This window comes from Lepidothrix coronata, unplaced genomic scaffold, assembly GCF_001604755.1.
Source record: "Lepidothrix coronata isolate B3197 unplaced genomic scaffold, Lepidothrix_coronata-1.0 Scaffold82, whole genome shotgun sequence".
Classification (NCBI taxonomy): Eukaryota; Metazoa; Chordata; class Aves; order Passeriformes; family Pipridae; genus Lepidothrix; species Lepidothrix coronata.
The window spans coordinates 1700888-1714365 of NW_016690262.1; the positions used below are offsets into that span (position 1 = coordinate 1700888).

The window sequence follows — 13478 nt, forward strand, 5'->3', positions numbered from 1 at the left end:
AAGGATTTTAAATTTAAAACAGGTTGATAATCCCTAGTGGATGATGTGACTGTGAAAATGGAGCTTATCAGGCTGCCCTGTAAGTCTGCAGACAGAGCAAACCAGTCTGAGCCTGACTGTCTAATATTTCCTGCTCTAGAAATGAAGAACAGCTTTCTACATTTATTTATGAAGTAGGAGTCTACACCACTTGAAGGGGAGTTTTGTACTCAGCTGCTGATTTTGTAGCAGACAGCAATGCCTTACCCAGGTCAACAGAAAACTAAAGTAATTTACGAGTTTAATAGCTATTTTCAAACTATCGCCTTGTACATTCTTAACATAACCATGAGCCCTGCTGTACACCTCACAAACTGTGCATGCCCCGGCTAGAATCAAATCACCAGTTACTTCCTAAGCAGGCACGAGTTTTGTCTTTGGAGTTGCTCTCCTGAGCTTCCCTCTCCTGTGCAAAGTCAGCAGTGGAGAGGTGCAGCCGTGCAAGTCAGCCCTTTTCACTCCATACAGTCACCCAGTAAAAGGCACTGGGTGTGGGGGAATTCAGGAATCCAGCTTACAGTTGCATTGTAATTACAATTACACATCAAAAAAAATTAGGGCAAGAGAGGATTTGAAGGGTGTGTTAGGTAGATGCAACTAAAGAGGTAGAAACTGGGAATTTCATTTATTGGCAGTGTTATTGGGATACCATGTACTCTATAAACATGTTTATGGGCTGTGCAGGATTAGTACGTGGGTCAGATTTTAATGGAAGTGAGGTCAGAGAGCCAAGAGGAAAGGAGAATGAGGTGAGGGAATCTGGAGAACGGGACCAAAACTGGATACTGAAAAAGAGAGAAACTGAAAGGGGAGGGCTGAGATGAGACAAAAACAACCTAGCTAAGGAGGAAGCTGTGTCTTGGTGAACTTTAGGACTTGGTATGACTGCTACAGCATCATGACTGGCTTCAGAGTCAGCCTGATCTTGCTGCCATGGAGAGCTGACTTGCAATGAACATGGGGCATGAAATACTGTCAGGAAGCACCAAGAGCACATATGCCCTGGAGAGGGATGCAGGAGATAGACAAGGAGCTGAGAGCAATCCCAACACAAGCAGTACCTGCACAAAGTGCAATCCTACAGTACCTGAGCACAGCAGGTTGAGCCAAGTGGGGTGACAAAGGGGTCAATTCATAGCCCTCAGCACGTCAAGGTGACAAACCAGGATGAGGGTCTCTCCAAGGACTCCTGTCAGCAGCAGCTGGATATGGGTTGGAGACACATTTATAAAGTTAGTCCCAGGTACATCCTGGGAGACAAGGGTGGATCAACACTCACACAACAGCTGCCTGCCCCATGCTGAGCTTAAACGAGCTCCTGAGCCCTCGGAATGAGGAGGAGCAGGAAGGTGGGACCCAGGTGAGGCTCGTGAGGCCAGTAAAGCCTATTAGTGGGAAGGAAGGGGAAAAACAGGGAAGAGGTTTTCAAATATTTAATAAATGAGGTGTTACAACTTCTTCCTTTTAGTAACAGACGGCAACTCACTGAGGCTCAAATCTTGTTGGCATTCAAAGGTGCTATAATAAATCTCCAGATCTGAGGTCCTGGTATTTCTAACCAGTATAGCTTTATGCACGAGCTCCTGATGTGTAAGCAATTTGAGAATCTCTCCCTTGTTCAGGTGTCAACAAATGTCTGCACATCCTCATATGTTGCATCTACAGCGCTGTGAAACCAATAATGAGACTAAAGTTTCCTTGCACACAGACAAAACAAATAAATCTTATGCCTGCAACAAGATCCTTGGGTAATATTAAACAAGATTTTTCTGTATCTAACATTAAAAAAAATATTCTATAAGATACTTGACAAGGGCAATTCTTCAGAATAAAAGTATGTACCAGTTTTCATGCCCAGATCGACTTGGATTATTCCACCAGTTCTTCACAGGTAAAAAGTATATCCTTTAAAAATATGCATCTGCAGCTCTGAATGAAAGCCCAAAATACCAGTTTTTCTGGCCATTTCTGACTAACCTAACACTCTCCTGCAGTGAGCATTGGGAATCCAAAACCCACCCATGTTTCTCAACTGCAAAATCCAAAAATCTATTTGTTTACTATTACAAAAGTCTCCTTGTGTATGACAGGCTAACCAAGAAAAAGAACTGAAGGGACCACACTGACTTTTATCTGAGCAATATTAGTTACATCACCCCCTCAGTGGCAATAGCACCACAGTATAAATTACTGTTTTCAGGACAGAGAGAAGCCCCACTATAGAAGGACTGGATTCAGTGAGAGCCATTGCACCTGTAGGTTTGCTCCTTTCTAGGAACTCCAAGCATTTCTGTACTACTGCGCAAATACAAGACAGGCACACTCATAACAGAGAAAAAATATAGCTAATATAAAATTATGGCTGCTTTGTAGAGGCAAAATATAGCTGCTTTTCTGGAAGATGCAACATTCCTTTTATTTTTGTGTCATTTACAAAGATAAAGCAGTGCATTGCAATTTTTTTATTTACATAAATTGAGAATTCAGCTTGAGGTCAGAAAAGCTGATTTTATTGCTGTCTTTCAAGTATACACCACTGACTTTAACTGGCTTTGCAGTGAAACAACAGCACAATAAATTGACATTTTTTTTTGCAGAGATCACAGTGGAAGACCCATCACTGAATTCCATAATTTTTTCACTGGGGAAAACACTTATCTGCCAAAGACAGGAAGAGACCCCAGCCTGCAATAATCCATTAATTAAATGAGAAAATGACTTTATAGACCAAAGACATCAAAATGAAAAAGGACATTTTAGGTTTCATGGGAGTTGTCAAGTCTTTATTATAAAATGTTGCAACAAGATGTTGGATCATTTATTGAAACAAATGTTTGCATAACTTTTCAGTGGTTTGAATTTGTATTTGAAACATTTAAAAGAAATAATAAGGGAAAACAATATCCCTTTTTTGTTGTTCTTTTTTTAAACATGCCTCTGTGGCAAGAACACTCAAAGTTTGACAAGGGTGGTACCATCTATATACATTTAGGAAAACATGCCTGCTGTGGGTGTACAAAAATAAAATTTATTTGTTAAATTACACATAAATATAAGGTACAAATGTATTTTTAAAATACAGATAAAGATAATCACACTTGCATTGTGTACATATGAAAATACAGTATTTTAATATTCAACATACACAGACACATTTATGATAAATGCAACTAGTTGGCAATGCCAGTTCTTCTCAGTCTCTGTTTTGTTCTTTTTTTTTTTTTTTCCCTTCCAGTTTTCCATAAATATGGAAAAATAGGCTTTTGAAACAATTAGTTCTGCCGGACATCTTGCAGCAGCTTGTTAATTTCTGCCACCAGCTCACTGGCATCCATGAGTTCGTGTTTGCCATCACTGAGGTGGTTGAGTACGTTGTCAAAATCATCCTCCTCGTAATTCTCCGGGATCTCCTCCATGGCTGGCAGCCACTTGGAGGAAGGCTGCGCGCCCGAGTGAGTCCCCAGAGTGGGCCCGTTGTTGGCAGGGTTTTGGAAGTGTGTGCTGGCTGCCCAGGCTGCCACTGCCGGTGGATAATTTACAGTCTTGGCTGGCAAATGTCCTTTCCTGCGCTCCAACGAGTTGGAGCGATCCATCTCATCGCACTCCGTGTAGGCATCTAGGGAGGGAGGCAGCAGGCGCTGGAAGACGCTGCTCATTTCAGAGAGGAGGGAGGAGGTGCAGGTGTCCCCTGACTCCTCCTCACTCTGGCAGTCCTTCCCAAATGTTGAAAAGCTCTTCTTCTTCTCACTGGCGTCAGCAGCCTGGGCGTCATCCTCGAGGCCCTGATGCTGCTGCTGCTGCAGGTGCTGCTGGGGCGACTGGAACTCCTCCCCAGGGATGAACATATTACTTCTGTAATCGGAGGAGGGAGAGGGCAGTGGTGGCATCCAGCACTGGTCAGAGTGCCCCAGAACCCTGCACTCCTCTGTGCACAGCCGCATCGCTGCAAGAGAGACATGAGGAGAGTGAGCATCCCTCTCCTGCTGCAGATAGCACCTACGTTCACAGGGACTGACACCAGGACTAAATGCCTCCAAAGATGTTCAAATCTGGTGTTTGGTTTCATTTTCTGTGTGCAGGAAGGTGGCAAATACAAATGGTCTGGATCTAAACGTACTTGCATTGCCAAATGGTCTCCAAAAAATGGGAACGACCAATGCAGAACATGTAAGACAGTAATGCGATCGCTTAACTAAGGTTGAAGATAAACAAGCAAAACCCAGGTGGAAAACAAGCATTTGTGGCTTAAAGCCATTCAATCCCTTTGTACAATGCTAGCTCATTAAAACAAATATAAAATAAAAGGAAGATGTTTCTACCTCCAAGCATTCACTTGAGTTTTAGTGAAGTCTTCCACATGCAAATAGTGAAGCATATCAGAGTGGGAATAAATGAACAGGGGAAATAAAGAACAAAGAATATTAACATGCAGAGGGATCTCCTTCTCCATTAAACACCTCCTTTTATCTGCAATGAGGTGTATGTAGAATTCGGCGTGATCCACTGCCATATTACCTTTTTAACTGAATCAGTTCAATTTTAGTCCAGTATTGAAATACCTAGGGCTTAATTCCTGCTCTGTGTGACTCTGGTGTTTACACTGGATTTATACTCTCAGGTGCACTTGCAGCTCTGTAGCTCAAGTCACTGGACCATGCTGGCTCAGGTGCTGGCACAAGGAGGACTCTAACCCACCAGATGGACACCCAGGTATATGATGAGGGCTGAAGAGCAGAAGACAACAGAGCTGCTCTCTCAGCTCCTTGGTTTATTGATGTCTCTCAGGTAAAAGAAATAAGATGGGGCAAGTGACTGCATCCCTGAGAGCTACACTGCTCTGAACTAGACCATGAAGGGGCACTGCAGGAGTCCTCTCCAAACACTCAGAGGTCTGGCAATGGTCCCTGGAAGCAGAGACAGGAAAAGCCCAATTTGACAGACCTGCAGAGAGGGATGTGCCAGGAGAGAGGCCAAATTTTCCACTCCAAAGGGAACTGATTGTAGGACACAGTCTTGTCTCAGACTAGGCCCTGCCTGAGTGCCTGGCAGAGTTGCTGGAGAAGACCTGGGTTCTGCTGGGGCCACTAACTTGGTTTTGAGTCACATGGTTCAAAAGACAGTTTTCAGAAATGACAGACTCTTTACATTATGCATATTTTGACCATAAGAAACTTCTGCCCTATTCATTTAATGGTTAGATTACCCCACACAGAATAGAGTTACTTGTTCTTTCTCTGTACATATTGAGTACATAAGAAATGTTTGCAGTCATGCCCTGTAAGTTTCCCTTGCTCCCTCATCACATTTCCCATCTGGCTCTGGATCCACTCCGTTTATCAAAAAATCTTTTTGCAGTGGTGTAAGCAGAACTGAACAGAGTATTTCAGCTTAGGACGTACCAATGATTGATAAAGTCCTACTCTCATGTTGTCAGTGCTATTTATCTCTGCACTTTACACAGCCTATCATATTGTTTGCTTTCCTAATGGCCTTTCCATTCCTGCAAGTATAAACTTTCTCTGCGTCTTGCAAGCGAGAGTATGAATTTCTTCAAGATTACAAGCTCAGGCTGCAGTCTGGATAGTGCACAAGCTGTTACAAAATAACTGCTGACCCAGGCAGCTTCAAACAAACAAAGCAGACTAGAATATATCAGTGGATGAAGCTTTGATAGGAGTGACTGAAATGCCTACTTTGTTCCCATGTACGATGATTTACAGAAAATTAGTTGGAAAGGACAAAAAATATCTAAGTGATCCATGACCAGTTCTCAAGTCATCCCAGAAGATGAGAATTACTTTTCTAATTAAGAAGACTCTGTTAAGACTCCTTTAAATTCATTAGATACTTTCAGTGGTCTAGTATTTCATTAGTAGTGAGTTTTGTCTTAGAGTGAGTTTTGTTACTGCTGTTATCAGGAATGGTTTTGGTTTAAAATAATAAATTTTTAAGTTCCGGAACATAAGATCAAAAGATACTCTGAAGTAACTGAATGGTGACACAGTCTGTCCTTAAATCAGCAATGAACTAAAAAACGCCCAGATGCACAACAGGTTTTTTTCTTTCTTTTTTCCAGAACTTAAAGTTTGTTGGTTAAGATTTAAAAAGAGAGAGAGAAAAAGAAGTCTTTCAAGGACAGTTGTTGAACTTTCTGATCATATAATTTGTGAAGTTTTGAGGAACTGACTCCATTCTTATCCAATTTCACCTTAAAGGGACTGAAAGGACTTTCCCACAGGATTTTGCCTGTGTCCAGACTGACAATGCAGAAACCTTTCAAAATGGAGAACAGGAAATCTCCAGGAAGTTTTCTTTTCCTCCTTTTTATTTATTTGGACTGCAGAACAATTCAGGTCTCATCTAAACGGGTTCAGAACACTTATCTGATGGATTAAGGCCATGCATAGGAGCAAGTGGACAGCTGGGTGAGATTAAATGCCAATCTTGACAGCCCAACACAGTTCTGTCTGCACTCAGAAAGAGTTTTCCTTACTTTGAATGCAGTTAGCTGGGCATTTTGGGAAATCCTATGCTTTGGTTTCCTGTTTAGAGAGGGAATTGTAAGAGCTGAAAATGGGTCATGGGCATTTTAGCCAGCTAAGAGGACAACCATTCCTGTCTGCTGGCAGCCTCCAGCTGCCCACTGGAAAGGGACAGCTCTTCCTTGGCAGCAGTGGGGCTGGATGCCAGTGCAAACACCATTGCACTTGAAGTTCCCTTGGCAACTGAGCTCCAGCAGATCCCTCCCTCTGTCCTTGCTAAGCATAGGAGAGAATGAGACATGCCTCATGTTAGCTGGCAGAGGAATAAGCAGTAGGAGTTAGGGAGGAAGAGGATAAAAATATATTAGTACTCCAGATGTAGGCTAAAGATTTGGAAAACATGGTAACTTTTTGAGGCCTTCAGTTTTGAGCATGTTTGAGGACATAGGGGGAGTGATACAAGATCTAGTCTGGAGCAAAATATACTAAGGAAAATTTAAAGTTAAAACATATAAGAAAACCAAACTTTTGGTGTTTACTCTTGTGTAGCATAACAGCAGGTTTGTCAGGGTAAAGCACATCAAGGTCAGGTACAACCCCCCCACAGCTGTTTTCCCTGGCAGACCAGGGAAGAAGATCCAGTACTCCACCTCCTCTGCTCCAGCCCTGGGTAATGCATGGGGGTCACTTTAGGAGGGACATGTGCTTCATCACCCCATAAAGCAAGGGGCCTCCATGTATAAAATTACTTTACTAAACTTTTAAGTTCACACTCTTGGTTCAGTGAACTGTATGGAAATTATCCAGCCCTGTGATTATAATATGATCTGAAGTAAGAACAAGATCTAGGGTACAACCAGAGGCTGTATAATTATTAAAGTAATTACAAAATTCTTCTATCTGTACTAAGCATGACTTCCCATGACTTTTTATTCAACTCATAGCTAGGTATAAATTTAAAAGTGATACTTCATACACATGAGTATGTACATGTGCGTTTATCCTACTGCCGCTCACCCTTGTCTCATTTTTTTCTTTCTGCCTTCTGCTCCTGAATTGTACCTCTTGGGCTCTCTCTTCCAAAAATTAGGATTGCAATATTTAAAATCTGGAACATACTTACAACTTTCCCTTGCCACTCAAGCTCATTTTTCAGTGGGGGAAAAAAATACACTTTTCTTTCTTCTCCATCCTTATTTCTAGTCCACTTTTAACACTCAATTTCTGAACAGTAGAAGTTTGTATCAAACCCACTGTGGAAAACCTATCTCCCAAATTATAGTTCAGTATATTTTTAACAAACCACAACTGCCTGGCTTTGTGAAAACATCCACCCAGTCATTAGAAGTCTAAGGATTTGGAGAAGACTGTACTTTTAGGGGGAATCTGGAGCCAGCTCATGATGTGAGTAAAGAAAAAAAAAGAGGAGGCATTGCTCTGAGTAGATTTGCAGCTGTGTCTGAGGTTTCATTTTAGTAGGTATGTCAAGGCTTCAGCTCAGGATTTACCATGAAGCAGAGTAAAAAGGAAGGAAACACAGGACGTGAAAGCTAAAGAATTTTTGCTTTCTCAGGAGTAGTTTTATCAAAGTGACAGCCAGGCAGCACTGTAAATAAACCGGTCAGCTTCCATTGTGCTCTTACCTGCAGGAATTCTTCCATCTGTAAGGAAAAGGTCACTGAATCCTTCCCCAAGAAGTCTGTCAATTGGAGACTCTCTCCCCAAATCATAATCACTGTCTCCAGCTTCACTATCACCCCGGCCACTGTCTTTCAAGCTGAATTTGTCCATATCTTGTAGGGCATATCTGTAAAGAGAATTGTGAATTACATTATCTCAAAGATGTTATAGTCCACTTTTTGATTAAAAATATATGTCCATATCTTCAGATGCATGTACAGAATAGTCTGGATTCTCACCTGTAGCTTCTGGAATACTTGTTTCCTCGAAAACTTGGCCTTGGCTGATATTGGCCCTGGTGAAGCATCGAGAGAAGCTGAGAAACCTGCTAAAGAAAAAGTGAAAAGACTGATCCTTTGTAATGAAAGCTCAAGTTTCTAGTTGTAAAACCACTAATTTGCTTCCCAGGTTTGTTTGTGGTTTATTTTTTTGCCCTTTAAAACTTAATTAAATCAAATTCCTGCACATATATAATGCAATACGACAGACTATTTTGTAGTGTAGTGTCTGACACAGGAAACACCTGAAGACTACAATGAGGAAATGCACTGTTCATCCGCCTCTGAACTCATAATAATTAATTCATTAACAAATAAAACAAGTAATTAAAGAGAGGTAGAGTTTTGGTTTGGTTAAATATATTAGAATCAGTCCTTTACCGTTCCAGGATCCTAATTCAAAACAAAACGTCATTGCTTTACATGTAAAGAGCTTCCAGGACACAGATCTCATTTATTTAAACCATTACCCAGCATTTGCAGTAAAAACTGAGACGGGCAGTCTCAAAGTTTGAGACACTATGAACATATATTATAACAGCTGTACCTAAACTGTGTCAGTGTTTAGTCTTTTAGTTCTTCACCCCCATCAATAAAAGAATTTCCTGGATTGTTTCTGTATATCAATACTCAAGCACTCTTTCTTAGATGGAGCTGTAGAGAGGGAGAGGGAAGGCAAGGAAGAAAAGAGTGAGCAGTAAACTAGATCTGTCTGTGTTTCACTTCACTGTTTTGACCTTACAGGGAAGAACCAAGGAATAATGCTATTAATGATAGATTTAATGCCATTCCCCATTTAATCCAGTACCTCAGGGTAATGGAATGAGTCGATACTGGAGTAAAGCTGAAAAGCTATGGCATCCAAGAGAAATCCATTACACACCCCCACACTGGGCATTGACCTCACTGCCTCTTGCTCTCACGAGTTGCGTGCAGGGATACCTGCACGTTCCCGAGTGCATGTGTGAATGATGTGCAAAACTGAGGTATGGACCTTACCTCGACAGCTGGCGTGGCATGGGTGAGCTCCAGTGAGAAGTTTTCGGGCACGTGGTTAGAGGAGATGGTCACCAGGCTGTTCAGCGATTGGTGGCTGTGGTGGCTCTGTCGGCTGCTCATTTGTCCCCTCTCCAGGGTCGGGGATGACGATGGAGAAGCTCTGTGGTGAGACCTGATGGGTAAAGTGCCATTAACCGTTGGCACTAACGTAATGTCCCCTTTGTGGATCTGTCTTGAGGGCCGTTTTGGGTGGTGCTGGTAGGTCGATTCCGCCACGCGACAGTTGTAAGACCTGGTGTCCTTTTTCTCTCGATTGCATCTCGTAGCAAAGATAACCATAATGACCAACAACACGGCACATATTGATCCTAGGGATATAATTGTTATCATGGAGATGTCCAGAGAGGGTTGGCTTACCAAAGTTGCTTCTGTGCTTGAAAATGAATAAACGTGCTCAAAAACGGTACATTTCAGAAGGGCTTTAGTACTAAGCTGAGGGCTGCCTTTATCCTGGACTATCACTAAAAATTCCCATTGTTTTGCTGGAACTGATTCAACACTCACATTGATAGAGATGTCACAGGTTTGGGGATCCATCACGAAGATGCTGTTTTTCTTGTCAGCTGCTATGGAGCAGCTGAGTTCAGAGTTCATACCAGAGTCTCTATCTGTAGCCCTTATCCTGGTGACAAGAAAGCCAATTCCAGCATCTTTAGGGATTGAGATTTCTGCTGTGCTGTTGCGTAGCGCTGGCCCCACAATGACAGGAGCATTGTCATTTTCATCAATGATGGTTAGCACGACGGTGGTATTGCTAGCAAGCTGCTGGCTCCCTCCATCCCTAGCTTGAACCACAAAGGCAATTTGGTTTACTTCCTCGTGATCAAAGGTTCGCAGGGCATAGATTGCCCCGTTGGAGGGATCGATGGTCACGTAGGTGGTTATGGAACTCCCCAAAATAGAGTTCTCCAAAATAGTGTACGTCACCTGCCCATTGTCGCCTAGATCTGGGTCTGTGGCTGTGACTGATGTGATGTATGCTCCCGGAGAGTTATTTTCCAAGATAACAACTTCATATCTGTTTGTCTGGAAGCGGGGTGGGTTGTCATTTTCATCACTGATTTGGACAGTAAAGTGTTTCACTGTGGAGAGACTTGGAGTTCCCTTGTCCTCCGCTATTACAGTCAAGCTGTATTCAGATCTCTTTTCCCTATCCAGAGTGGCATTAGTCAAGATTAAATAGTTATTTTCATAAGTCTTTTGAAGTTTAAAGTGGCCATGCCCATGGAGCTTACAAACTATCTCTCCATTCACACCAGAGTCCTTGTCTTGCACTCTGACCAGGGCAACAAAGGTGTCCAAGGGTGACCCTTCAGAAATGTAAGCTATCTCTTCTCTCTCTGTGGACATCAGGTTTAAATTAATTTCTGGTCTGTTGTCATTCACATCCACAACTTTAATTATAATTTTGCAGTGAGCCGGAATAGAATTTGGTCCCATATCCTGAGCCTGAACATCAATTTCATAGGATTTGGTTACTTCATAGTCCACCTGCTTCAGCAGGGTCAGATGACCTTTTTCTGAATCTATCTTAAAAGTCTCTATAATTTTGGCAGACACGTGACTGCTAAAGGAGTACACAACTTTCCCATTGGCGCCCTCATCTGGATCAGTAGCATTGAGGTCTATCAGCAAAGTCCCAATGGGTGAGTTTTCCAAGAGCTGGATCGTATATGACTGTTGCTCAAAAACAGGGCTGTTGTCATTGGAATCAGAAATGCTGATTTTCAGGAGGGATGATCCAGACTTCTGAGGCACCCCTTTATCAGAGGCAGTGAGTTGGAGTTCGTAACTCGACTTCAGCTCACGGTCCAGCTCTCTAACCACAATCAGCTCTGCATATTTAGCACCATCAGTCCTGGTTCTCACCTCAATGCTAAAAAAATCATTCTCAGAAAGGGAATAAGTGTGAAGGGAGTTGTCTCCCACATCTGGATCAAAAGCACTGTCCAAAGGGATCCGGGTTCCTACAGCTGCACTCTCTGATATCTCGATAGGGATAAGAGCTCTGGAAAACTGGGGAGAGTTGTCATTAATATCCAGCACTTCAACTTCAACATGGAAAAGCTGCAGATGTTCAGTGGGCAGAGTGATCACATCAAACTCTATGGAGCAGTTTAAGTTTTTCTGGCACAGTTGTTCCCGATCAATTTTAGCTCCTATACTGATTTCTCCATTATCCTCACGGACTACAAGCAAGGGAGAATTCCCCCTCTGCATGGCTCGAAAACGAACCGAGGAAGGGTTAGGCATTTTTAATAAAACATCAGCAACATCCTCCGATAGTCTTGCAATTACTGATCCAACTCTCTGCTCCTCATAAATCCTGTATTTCAAATTCTTGCCCAGCACAGCCTTATTGAAAGATATTATCATCAGTGCAAAAATGAACAGAAAGTGCATTTTACCGCCGATTCGGTGCATTTGTAAGTTTTTGCAGTTAATTTCTCCCAGCAAGTTAAATAGCAATTATTTCGCCTTCCTTCGGTACCTTAAACCCAGCGCACATCTGGTCCTTTCCAACTTGAAAACGCCTTCTTTTCTAGTCAGCCAAATATTAATATCTTACAGATCAGAAAACTTTTTGCTCTTTTTTATACACACCGTGCCAGGACGTCCAGATACAATCTGTAGGCAATCCCCGCTTTCTCATTTGACTCCGCGCTCCTCTTCCAGGCTGAGATGCTCCGGGGCAGCGCGCTCCTCTCCCGCCGTCAGCATCCAGGGACGGCCGGGAGCCGGCGGGATGGAGCCGCGCAGCCCGTCCTCCCGCCCCTCTCCGCGCTCGCCGCCGGACTGAACAGCCTCCTCGCCGTCTCCAACCTAAAATCCTCCGCAACTTCACTCCAACTCCCCAGACAAAGCTTTTTCCCGGTCTGTGCCGAGCCGGGTCCAGCCAATCAGCCCCTCGCCCCGCCGGGGAGGGGCGGGGGGCACCGCGGCCGGGGCGGGGGGACCGGGGAGGGTGATGGGGGCGGCTCCTCCGCCAGCCCCTGCTCGCCGCCAAGATTTGGGGGTGGGGGCATGCGAATGACTAATGGGCAACTTTAAATCAACGTCCCTCCTTCCCCACCCCCCGAATTTTTGTGGCGGTTTCAAGCCGGGGTTTTGTGATTTTAATTCCTCCCCCTTTCTGCCACGAGAAATGAGGACCGCGCTGCTTATTTACATACTTTTAGGTTCCCCTTGTTTAACTCGCTGGGAGCTTTTAAGTGGGTTTGCTTAGTAAAGGAGGTGGTGGTGCCGCAAGAGCGTCTTCTTACTGCTTATTTACCTACATCCTGCATGTCCTCAACGTCTGTGCTCCTGCCACGAGCCCAGAGAGATCTCCTCCACTCCGCGAAACCTCTCCCTCCTTCTTCCCAAGTCAGGAACATTTTGCACACTCCGGTCCTTCCCCGGCTCCCTCTTGCAGCATCTCTGCCCTCAGCGCAACTGTCTCTTCCTGAGCCCGGTTCCTCTGTGTGTTCTTATGTGCGATTGTCTCTGCGCTTTTTTATTATTATTATTTGCTGTTCCAGCGCTTCTTCAGATGATCCTTTTCATCCTGTTTGAAACAGCACTTCATGCTCCACCGCGACAGTCGGTGCTAAGCACACCTTCTACATGCCAAGTGTTTTAAAGGAAAAGAAGCCATATGACAGATTGTTTGGAAAGTGACAAAATCCTCCCCTTTCTGCTGTTGCTGAAAACTATTTACACTCCCACACAATTGCACATAAATATATAATCTTATGACTGAATCGAGCCTGTATTTTGTGTACACCAGAAATGTTACAGATCCCTGCGTAAGCTTCAGGCTGCATCCAGGACATGGAAGCTGATGCATTCTTCTCATTTCAAAAGTAGCTATTTATGTGACTTCTACTTCCTCTTTTTACATATGCTTTTATAATTTTAGCCACAGTCTTGCTATGTTTTTCTTTGTTTCCCTGCTAAC

General features: G+C 43.4%; 1 protein-coding gene across 2 annotated transcripts; it reads right to left on the reverse strand.

The window, feature by feature from the left end:
• Window positions 1-2429: 2429 nt before the first annotated feature.
• Window positions 2430-11962, reverse strand: PCDH18 (protocadherin 18). 2 transcript variants are annotated; one of them, XM_017820400.1, is made up of 4 exons: window positions 9479-11962; window positions 8441-8529; window positions 8165-8328; window positions 2430-3982 (listed from the first exon to the last, which is right to left on the reverse strand). In XM_017820400.1, exons 1-4 carry the CDS (start codon window positions 11960-11962, stop codon window positions 3312-3314), a joined length of 3408 nt encoding a protein of 1135 aa, XP_017675889.1. In that variant the 3' UTR covers window positions 2430-3311. The 2 variants fall into 2 exon arrangements, with proteins under 2 accessions (XP_017675889.1, XP_017675890.1); XM_017820401.1 differs by having other exon boundaries at window positions 3312-3982; window positions 8441-8526.
• Between the last annotated feature and the right edge of the window lie 1516 nt (window positions 11963-13478).

What these genes read in the sequence shown, in the direction of transcription:
- PCDH18 (XM_017820400.1), bottom strand. Translation starts at nt 11,962, where the DNA reads ATGCACCGAATCGGCGGTAAAATGCACTTTCTGTTCATTTTTGCACTG. An exon ending in ATGCCACGCCAGCTGTCGAG is followed by an intron (nt 8,530 to 9,478) that starts GTAAGGTCCATA and finishes CTTTTTCTTTAG; the next exon opens with CAGGTTTCTCAGCTTCTCTC. An exon ending in AGATGGAAGAATTCCTGCAG is followed by an intron (nt 3,983 to 8,164) that starts GTAAGAGCACAA and finishes TCTCTCTTGCAG; the next exon opens with CGATGCGGCTGTGCACAGAG.